The sequence below is a fragment of the Myotis davidii genome, unplaced genomic scaffold, assembly GCF_000327345.1.
Source record: "Myotis davidii unplaced genomic scaffold, ASM32734v1 scaffold836, whole genome shotgun sequence".
NCBI classification, from domain to species: Eukaryota; Metazoa; Chordata; class Mammalia; order Chiroptera; family Vespertilionidae; genus Myotis; species Myotis davidii.
In genome coordinates this window covers 70,477-81,802 of record NW_006287465.1, presented here as the reverse complement: position 1 = coordinate 81,802, position 11,326 = coordinate 70,477, and the positions used below count along the sequence as shown (strand labels likewise).

At 38.6% G+C, this 11,326-nt stretch overlaps 1 protein-coding gene across 2 annotated transcripts in view; it reads left to right on the top strand.

Moving 5' to 3' along the window:
• The window catches only part of LOC102774658 (zinc finger X-chromosomal protein), a 27,037-nt gene extending 16,673 nt beyond the window's left edge, over nt 1–10,364 (top strand). Inside the window, exons 3-7 of one of the 2 annotated variants that reach the window (XM_006759342.2) lie at nt 5,145–5,294; nt 5,744–5,884; nt 7,033–7,179; nt 8,203–8,343; nt 9,141–10,364. In XM_006759342.2, the coding sequence (XP_006759405.1) occupies nt 5,145–5,294; nt 5,744–5,884; nt 7,033–7,179; nt 8,203–8,343; nt 9,141–10,321 (1,760 nt within the window). In that variant the 3' untranslated portion in view covers nt 10,322–10,364. The remainder of the gene's footprint in view (nt 1–5,144; nt 5,295–5,743; nt 5,885–7,032; nt 7,180–8,202; nt 8,344–9,140) is intronic. The other variant, XM_015561061.1, reaches the window with a different exon arrangement.
• The last annotated feature ends 962 nt before the right edge of the window (nt 10,365–11,326 follow it).

The window sequence follows — 11,326 nt, the reverse complement described above, 5'->3', positions numbered from 1 at the left end:
TAAACTCTTACTTAGGAGCTCACTGGGTATATGTTATGTAATGTGCTTTTATTAAATATTTTAAAAACAGAAGTAACAGGAATATCTTTTACAGTCTATAGATAAATATGTGACATTTTGCAGACTCTAAAATTCCTCAATTTTTCAGTCCTTGAGAATTTTATTTTATGTTTACCACAGACATTTCTAAGAACATCTAGTTTGTAGACATATCAATTTAGATTTTTCAGCACTTGTTTATAATCACTTTACGAACTTGCCAAAGGAGGCCAGCTTTATTGTTATAGAGTGAAACTCCTCAGAGATTAGTTTTCTAAAGAGGTATAGATTTATTCTTGATTCTCTGTGACTGGTTTGCTAAAATCTTTATTCGGTAATGCAAACTCAGTTTGAATTCCATTGCTAGCTTTAAGAAAATACCTCAGTCAGCTGGATACATCTTTAAAATACTTAGCTTTGAAAAAATAGGCTAAATACACATCAGACCAGAATTAAGAATATGATGCCTATTTCTACCCACAAACTATATTTACAAAACATAGGTAAAATACTTTATTTTAGATAGCTGTGCACATCAAGGAAAGATGTATGTTCTTATGTAAGTATGCATGTATTTATCATTATAAAGAATTTAACTGTCCAAGTTCTTAGAATCTAGTATCATTAAGCGTTTTTGTTCAGTTTATTATCCTCACTTGCAAGTTATTAACTCAGTCTGCTATTCTCTTAATGTTTACCAAAACCCTTACCTTCTTTTGTTTATATGTTGAAGCCACCATTCAGGATTTCTTATTTTTTTGCATTTGAAGGTCCTGTCCAATCCTCTCCCTCAGAACAACATAGCTACATTCCTATTAATATACTATAGCCCAGTACACGAATTTGTGCACAGGTGGGGTCCATCCTGTTTGCCCAGCCCCCATCGGGGCCTGATCAGGGCTGGACCAGCTGTGGGGAGGAGCCTTGGGTGATTGGCTGGTGGGCCCCGGGGTGGGGGTGGCAGATTGGGGGTCAGCAGCTGGGGGAGGAGCTGTGGAAAGTTGGCCAGCTGGTCCTGCCCTTGCTCAGAGCTGGGGGAAAAGGGGTAGGTTGGAGGTAGAACTGGGGACGGAGCTGACTGCGGGGAGAGGCCATAGGCTGATCAGGGTGGTGGGGGCCCACTGGGGGTGGGTCGGGCTGAGGGAAGGGGCCATAGGCAGTTGGCTGGCTGGTCCCATCCCCTATTGGGGTAGGGAGGATGATCAGGGGCAGGGCTGGCCGGTTGTCTGGCCGGCCCCACTCCCTGATCTGGCCAGTTTGCTGGCTGCTGTGGGCGTCATAGCAACTGGTCATTCTGTTCGTTCCGGTGTTCTGGTCGCTGACTTTTTATCTCTAATAATAAAAGCATAATATGTGAATTAGACTGGACATCCGAATGACCTTCCAGAGGTCCTTCTGGATGACCTTCCGGATAAAGTCATGGCTGTAAGGGTCGAGCCCCTTGTATGAATTTCATAAATTGGGCCTCTAGTATACTACTATAGAGATAATTTCTCTTCTCAGGTTTCAAAAGAATTTTTTTCCTTTTAGGAAAATTTCATCTTTGTTCCCAGTTTCACCTTTTTCCCTTTCTGTTCGAGATCCTGATCCAATTATTCACCATGTCATCTAACTCACTTTATATAGATCATATAAATCATGAACATGCATATTGTTACAATTGAACAATAACGTTCTTGCTCCTGCAGTCCATTCTGATTGCTGCTCCTTCTCCTTTTAAAAAGTAAACTTCTCAAAGAAATGTATACCTGCATAGACTTTTCAACCCACTTTAATCTGACATCATGTAGCATTCACTAAAATCGTTTTCACCAAGTACATCAGTGTTACTGCATATCACTGCAGGTATTTCTCCTTGACTTTGTACATGGGTGTTCTTGTTGTTCATGTCTGGAAGAAAGATTTCCAGGATGCTGTTTAAAAATATTTTTTGCAAGTAATTTATTTGGCATGGGGTTTGTCTTTATTTCTGATAAATTAGAAGCTAAATTAGTTAAAATGTCACTGTATTTTTCTTTTTTCTTTTTAATCTTATTCTCACACAAGGATATTTTTTCCATTGATTTTCAGAGAGGGTGAAAGAGGGAGGGAAAGACAGAGAGAAATATTGATGTGAGAAAAACACATCAATTGATTGCCTCCTGCATGTGCCCCAACCAAGAGCCTGGGTTGGGAGCAGCCTGCAACCGAGGTATGATTCCTTGACTGAAATTGAATCTGCGACCCTTTGGTCCACAGGCTCTATCCACCAAGACAAATCAGCTAGGGCTGTATTTTTACTTTTGAATGTCAGGTATTTTTTTAAAAATATGTATATTTTTATTAATTTCAGAGAGGAAGGTGGAGAGAGAGATGGAAATGTCAGTGAATAGAGAGCATCATTAATCGGCTGCCTCCTGCAGGCCCCACACTGGGAATTGACCCTGAAAACCCACCCTATGCCCTTGACCAGAATTGAACCCAGGACCTTTCAGTCTGTAGACCCATGCTCTGTCCAGTGAGCCAAACCAGCTAGGGCTTAATGTCAGTTTTTGAAATCCTAAATTCATTTTAATGCTTTGTGTAAGAATGCTCTATGTAATTATACATAAAAATGTTGTTCTAGATTTTAGACATATGCAATTGTTGGATCTCTTGTTGAACATGATGAGAAACTTGCAGAAGTATTTTAAAGATGTAAAAATCTAAATACTATGTTTATAAGCAAGAATTTAAGACAAAATTAAATAGTGGTAAAAACTATTACCACAGGCTTATTAGCTGAATTGTGCTTGAGTCATGAACATACTCATCTTACCTCTATTAATGGAAACCATCAGTAGTTGTACAATTTAATGCCTACAGTAACTTAAATACCATAAGAGCATATACATTCTTGAAGTACCAGTTTGAGTCATATGGATTAAGTTTTGAATTCTGGCTGTGCCAGTTACTAGTTTTGTGACCTCAGGTAAGTCAGTCATTCAGCTTTTCTAAACTTGTTTGGTCTGTTGTATACAATGTTGACAATATTTTAACACTTTTCTCATAGTCTTAGTATAAGTGTTAGCAGTACTTATAGAATGTTAGCTTTATTAGTACTATCACACTTAAAAATAATCATCTGAATTATCTGCTTATCTTTTTTAAAATTATATTTTTTATTGATTTTAGAGAGACAGGGAGAGGGAGAGAGAGAAATAGAATATCAATGATGAGAGAGAATCATTGACTGGCTGCCTCCTACATGCTCCTCAGTGGGGATCAAGCCCCGGCTGTGCCCTGCCTGGGAATTGAACTGTGACCTCTTGGTTCATAAGTCAATGCTCAACCACTGAGCCACCGAGGCCCAGCTGAATTATCTGCTTTTCTATTGGATTATTAACTTATTAAGTCCATGACTTCTCATATATTTTATCCCACTTCCTAGCCCAAAGTCTAATTTATAGCTGTGACTCTGTTAAGTTGAATGAATGTATAAACAAAAAGATAACAATATATATCTACTCAGGGGAACATGAGAAAGGGAACTAAAAGGAAAATGAAAGGCTTGATGAGTATATTAAAGACAAGTTAAATCAAATTTTCTTGTCTTTGGTTCCGTTCTCCACTGTGTTTCTGATCTTTTGCTGTCAGGTCACTTGTGTCTAGATCAGAAAAAACATCCCTTCGATTTTTGTCTAATGCACTCAACATCAGTAAGTGTCACTTTTGTTGTGAGTTAGATCATAAGTGGATAGCAGTGAATGAGGTTACATTATGCGGAAATTTTATTTTTGGTGTTTATTCCAAGAATCTTTTTGTTTTGGACATTATTTTTTACTTTTGGTAATTTTTCAAATCCTTTGCTACATTGATAAAGTTTAAAATATGAAATGCCCTATATTCTCTCAATCTCTATTGTTGGGGTTTATGTGTGTCTCTATTGGTAATTCAGAGTAGTTTTTCCCCCCCAAAACATGACATAGTCAGCCTTCATTAAGGTAGTGAGAATGTCTTTAAAAATACATTGGCTGTGTTTGTCAGCAATGACCCAGATTCACTATTTTTTATAAAGTTGTATGTGTTATGTGTAAAAGGCACTTTTATGTTTAAACAGTTTCATAGGAGAATTTATATTCACCATTGCGGTGTACCTTTTTGAAAATCATGTTTTGATATTTTTTTAAAAAGTACAATTCTAATAGAAACAGATAAGAAAAAATACTATTAAGAAGTGAAATAAGCCAGTTGGAGAAAGATAAATATCATATGATCTCACTCATTTGTGGAATGTAATAACCAACATAAACTTAGGAACATAGATACATCCAGAGGCAGAGAAGCATCGATCAGACCATATAACTTCAGAGGGAAGGCAGGGGAGGGGATCAACAAAAGGACTTGTATGCATGCATATAAGCATAACCAATGGACACAGGGAACTGGGGAGAAGTTAGTGGGAGAAAAAGGAGACATATGTAATACTTTAAACAATAAAGAATTAAAAGAAGCAGTGAACAGTGCATCTATTTGACAGACCTGGAGCAGTTACGGTTGCTGCCAAGGTTCCCGTGCAGATGCAAGAAAAAAGGGTCCTCGCGCTTTCTGTCTGTCTGATTGTGGCAGCCAAGATTGAATGGGGGAATACAGTGGAAAAAAAAAAAAAAAAGAAGCAGTGAACAAACAAAAAACATGATTGTAGCTAAATTAGATCAAGTTCCACTGGTGATAGTCAAATTTAATAATAATAAAAATAGTAACCATGAACATTAGGTAGTACTGATAGAGTACTTAAGTAAGATCAGTGTTTGCTGATTTTGCTAGTAGATATTCTGCCCAAGATTTTTGAGAATATAATAATGCATATACTTAATGGATATAATTATAACCAGGGGTATATAGTATGTCATTTCATGACTTTTGTTAGTTTTCAAGGCTACTAGGTATTTGCTTTAAGTGTTTTTTACTTTAATATCTCCTCCCACTTTGATAAGAATTTAAAAATGTAATCATTGATTTTTCTACTTTCTAAATAATTCAATTATATGAGTCAAGTTAAAGATTATGTTTTTAAAAAGGACTTTTGAAAATGGTAATATTTTATTTAAGAATCTACTTTTATTGGGTTTTTCTTCATTTTTTAGTAGATGATACTGACAAAATAGAACAGAATGTTTCCTCTGGAATGGCCATGGACACAGAGTCAGAAATCAGTTCTTTGAAAGTGGATGGCACGAGTCCTGAAGTCATCAAAGTGTACATTTTTAAAAATGACCCTGGAGAGGATGACTTAGGTAAGAGGAAACCCTTAGTATGTTCATATATCCCAATCAAACACATCAACCTGATCACTTAGATAAGAACAGTTAAATTTTTTTAGGATAATTTATAAAACAAGTTTTCATTATAATAAAAGCATAATATGCTAATTAGACTGGACGTCTTTCCAGACAACCTTCTGGACGAAGGCAGGGCTGCGAGGAAAAGCCCAGGTCCCAGGTGCCTGCTGGAGGCTGGAGGGAAGCCCAGGTCCTGGGTACCTGAGGGAAATCCAGTTCCTAGGTGCCAGAGGGAAGCTGGTGCTGGCAGTTGGGGAAAGGAAGTCCTACTCTTGCATGAATTTCGTGCATTGGGGCCCTAGTACTGATATAAAAGCATTGAAAGAGGTCATTATTTGTTAAAGTGAAACCAAGTAAAATTAACTTTTCGGCTAAGTTCTTGTACCTGTCATCTTTCCTGCTAGGTGGCACCGTGGACATCGTGGAAAGTGAACAGGAGAATGATCCTGGGGAACTACTTGACCACAATAGCAGTATTAGTGTGCCAAGGGAAAAAATGATTTATATGACTGTCAGTGACTCTACGCAAGAAGATGAAGATTTAAGTAAGTAGGCGGCCTTTTTATGGGAGACTGTTTTATATTTCTATATGCTTTTAAATTAAAATTCAGCCATACAAAAAAATGAGCAGCACTATGCAGGCATATTTTATGTTCCTTATTCCAAACAAGAATATCAGCTACACTTAATGTATCGTTCGGATTTTACTTAAAACAGAAATTATAGTGAAGGCAAAACAAGGAATGATTCATTCAGATTTATAATTATTTACTACTAGAGGCCCAGTGCATGAAATTCATGCAAGGCTGGGGGGGGAGTGTGGCAGGGAGTTCCCTCAGCTTGATCTGCAACCTCTCCAGTTCATGAGCCCACAGGGGATGTGCTACTGACGGCTTGGGCCCACTCCCCATGGTTCTTTGCTCTCTGTGGGGCCTGCCTGCTCCACACCACGGGGATGGGCAAGCAGGCCCTGCTGGGTGCTCCCTGCTGGCCCCAATTGCCTGTTCCCGCGTCGCTGCTGCCATTGCCCAGTGGACCCTGCTGGGTGCTGCCTGTGGCCCCGATTGCCTGCGACTGCCCAGCAGGCCATGTTGGGTGCTGCCTGCTCCCTGGTCGCCACCACCGCCACCGCCCCGGTGGCCCTGCTGGGTGCTGCCTGCGGCTCCGATTGCTTGCTTCCTGGTCACCACAGCGACTTCCCAGCAGTCCCTGCTGGGAGCTGCCTGCGGCCCCAATTGCTTGCTCCCAAGTCACCATGGCGACTTCCCAGCAGGCCCTGCTGGGTGCTCCCTGCTGCCCCGATTGCCTGTTCCCACGTCGCTGCTGCCATTGCCCAGCGGACTCTGCTTGGTGCTGCCTGCGGGCCCCGCTTGCCTGTCTGTGGGTCGCCGCTGCCACCACCTAGCAGGCCCTGCTGGGTGCTGCCTGTGGCCCCACTTGCCTGCTGGGCCCACATTGCTGGGGTGACACTGCCAGTGTCCTGCCCAGCTGCTATGGGCACCACTATCTTTGTCGTGGAGTGATGGTTAATTTGCATATTACTCCTTTATTAGATAGGATATGAAAATAATGTTCTAGATATGTAACATTTGAACCTTTTTTCTGTTTGTCTATTAACTGTATTCAAATAAGAGATTGTGGCAGACCTCTTACAAACCTTGTCCTAAAAGTGTTCTGTTAATTTTCTATTTAGATGTTGCAGAAATCACTGATGAAGTTTATATGGAAGTGATTGTAGGAGAGGAGGATGCTGCTGTTGCTGCTGCTGCTATGCATGAACAGCAAATTGATGACAATGAAATAAAAACTTCCATGCCTGAAGCATGGGCAGCAGCTTATGGTAAGTGACATACTAATTAGAACAATTCATGTTTTTATACGTAAATTATTGTTGGAAAATTATTTGTATAGCTTTAGGCTTCAGAAATATAAGTACCAGGATAGTGATTTAAGGAAAAGTAAAGGAAGATTATATGTTAACTAGAGGCCCAGTGCATGAAATTCATTCACTGGTAGAGTCCCTAGCGGCTGCCAGCTGCTGGGCAAGTATTCCCTCCCTTCCCCCGGCCAGGTCAGCCCCGCCCCCTGGTCAAACTCCTGGATGAACTCCTGGTCGAGGGGACATTTTGCATTCTACACTTTTATTATGTAGGAAGGTTTTTTTTAAATTTTAGTAGGAATTTTCTTCATGCCTATTTTATGTAAGAGGTACATAGACTTTCAGCCTGAAGTTTTTTATCTTGATTATAGATGGTCCACAACTTTACTATTTTGAGTCACAATGAGGTATGCTCATGGAAAATGATGATAGATTTAGCAGTTAGGTATTTTCTACAGTCTTGTATAACCTAGAGGCTTGGTGCACAAAATTCACGCACTTGGCGGGGGTGATGCTCAGCCTGGCCTGCGCCCTTTCGCAGTCCAGAAGCCCTTGGGGGATGGCCAACTGACAGCTTAGGCCTGCTCCCCATGGGCCTAAGCTTTCAGTTGGACATCCTTAGCGTTGCTATGGAGGCAGGAGAAGGCTCCCACCACTGTCACTGTGCTCACCAGCCAGCTTCTGGCTGAGCAGCACTCCCCATGTGGGAGCACACTGACCACCAGCAGACAGGTCTTGTGTTGATTGCCTGCCCCCTGGTGGTCAGTGTGCATCATAGCGACTTGTTGTTCTGCTGTTTGGTCAGTTTGCATATTACTTTTTATTATGTAGGATGTATATCCATAAAACTCATTAACTAGCTAGGAAATTCTGTCATTCATGGATATCATGGCTTACTTTTCATTATTGTAGTTAATAAAGATTCCCTAATTTGTTATAATTAAAGAATACTGTATAATTTTATTTTTTAATGCTCATTGTTAGGTGGTAATTCTGACGGAATTGAAAACCAGAATGTCACTGCAAGTGCCCAATTGCAAATGGATGAGTCTGCTGGACTTGGCAGACTGGCTAAACAAAAATCAAAGAAAAAGAGAAGATCTGGTTCCAAGCGGTACCAAACAGGTGAGGGCACATAAGTTCCACAAGACAATGTGTTTTATGAGCTCTCATGTAAAATTAGTATGTATCTACAAAGATGTTGTAATGGCATCTTAGCTGCTAAACCACATATAGCTTTTGTGTATTGACTTGACAGATATAATTTTAAGAATTTGGTGGTATTCTTGAGTGATTTCCTTGGATAAAAAGAAATCGTCTTTGGAACAGATATTCAGGAAAAAATCATAACATTAGATTACTTTAGTGGAAATAAAATTAAATTCCTAAAATATGTTAATTACCTTTCAGTGGATAATTTTAAAGAATCTGTTACTGACAGCATAAGAGGCATCACTTATAGAGGAGGAAGACAAATAATTTGGTTATTTATTGGGCCTGTTTCTTTTCTATATTGTCTTGTATAATTATTTGCATATTAAAATTTTCTTTATAGTTGTTACAATTTAAGTTAACATAAATTTGTCTTGGAGTAAACAAGGTTGCAATGTTGAACTGTATTTCTATGAATGATTTTTAATAGATATCTAAATTTATGTAGCTTTAAATTGGTACTTTATTTGTTTTGACCTGGGAGTGAGATTGGTACAGACAGACTGAATGAAGTTTTTGGAACAAATTCTGTTTATTAGTAGGCTGCTATATTTCTTTTGTTGACACAATAAAGAAATGCTAATCTAATTTAGGAGTGCTTATCCATCCAATTGTTTGTAATACACACTTTATAGTTTTGTGGAAATCATAACAGAACTTGGTTTGATGTCTTATGTGCCTTTCCTTTCCTTTTTTTTTTTTTTTTTTAGCAATTGTAATTGGCCCTAATGGACATTCCATAACTGTCTATCCTTGCATGATTTGTGAGAAAAAATTTAAGTCCAGAAAGTTTTTGAAAAGACACATGAAAAACCATCCTGAATACCTTGCCAAAAAGAAGTACCACTGTACTGACTGTGATTACACTACCAATAAGAAGGTAAATTTACACATCCACCTGGAAAGCCACAAGCTGACCAATAAGACAGAGGCCATTGAATGCGATGAATGTGGGAAGCATTTCTCTCATTCTGGGGATTTGTTTACTCACAAAATGGTGCATAAGGAAAAAGGAACCATCGAAGTGTACAAGTGTAAATTTTGTGAATATGAAACCACTGAACAAGAGTTATTGAACCACCATCTTTTGGCAGTTCACAGCAAGGATTTTCCTTATATTTGTGTGGAGTGCGGTAAAGGTTTTCGTCACCCTTCAGAGCTCAAAAAGCACATGTGCATCCATACTGGGGAGAAGCTGTATCAATGCCAATACTGCGAATATAGGTCTGCAGACTCATCTAATTTCAAAACACATATAAAAACTAAGCATAGTAAAGAGACACCATTCAGGTGTGACATTTGTCTTCTGACTTTCTCAGATATCAAAGAGGTGCAGCAACATGCTCTTATTCATCAAGGAAACAAAACACACCAGTGTTTGTATTGCGACCACAAGAGTTCGAGCTCAAGTGATTTGAAACGACATACAATTTCAATTCACACGAAGAACTACCCCCATAAGTGTGATATGTGTGATAAAGGCTTCCATAGGCCTTCAGAACTGAAGAAACATGTGGCTGCTCACAAGGGCGAAAAAATGCACCAGTGTAGACATTGTGACTTTAAGATTGCAGATCCATTTGTTCTAAGTCGCCATATTCTCTCCGTTCATATAAAAGATCTTCCGTTTAAGTGTAAGAGATGTAGAAAGGGATTTAGGCAACAGAGTGAGCTTAAAAAGCATATGAAGACACACAGTAGCAGGAAGGTGTATCAGTGTGAGCACTGTGAGTATAACACTACAGATGCCTCAGGCTTTAAACGACATGTTATTTCCATTCATACAAAAGACTACCCTCACCGTTGTGAGTACTGCCAGAAAGGGTTCCGGAGACCCTCGGAAAAGAACCAGCACATAATGCGGCATCATAAAGAACTGAGTCTGCCCTAACAATACTTGTACAGATGTTTGTGAAGATGCTGGCCTTGAAGCAGAAAATTGATTTTAAAGCCCATGAGTGTCATTCACATACAGAACTGTACAATGGTTTATGGTATGTACAAATAGAATATTGTTCCTAATTGACTTCTTTTTACATTTAATACCATAGGGTGTTCTATATCCTATTTGTTTAATGAGAAAAGTAGCAACAATCAAGTTGCTTTTATTTAAATAATCCTTGATTCTATTTTTAAGTCTTAGAATTCTTACTATTTATTACCTATTTACTTTATTCACTTTGATGGTACTCTCGTAAGACTGCTTAAACCCGAGAATGCATAAAATTGGTAACTCTAAAAATGGTCATTTTGACTTATTTCCCCCATGAGTTTTTTTTTTTTATATTACATAGAAACATCTGCTAATATGAATGAGAGATACTACTGTTAGGTCTAATTGTCATATGAAAGTAATTTCCTTGTCTTGGTATTTTTCAGACCACATGGCAATGAAACTTTTTTATGATAACTTTAGTAGGTTTGTACTTAATTTTCATTTGGTTGAGAAGACAAAATATGCTTTCTTTGACTTTCTTTGTAGTGTTTACATATTGTCAGTACAACACACTTTTAGAAAGTCTTATTGAAAGGTTTTGAGTATTCTTGTTTTGGAGTGGTTGTATTCTATGAATGAGACTTAACTGTGAACTGAGTTTAAAGTTAAATTGTGGCTCATAGGATATTTTGCAATATGGTGTGTAAGCGTACGCTAAATTTTATATGTGCTTCTATGTTGTTTACCTGTGTAAACATTCAATACTAAATTTAAGTCTATAGTATTAAGTGTACAGTAAGTGGAAAGGTCCAGGGATGTACAAAAGAGCATTTTGCAAACTTGCAAAATGTAGTATGATACATCATTACTATTTAGAGAGATTAAAATTCAGCTGAAGCATAACTAGGGAAATAAGAGACACTAGTGTTTTTAAACACGGAAGGCATTTTTCTTTTAAAT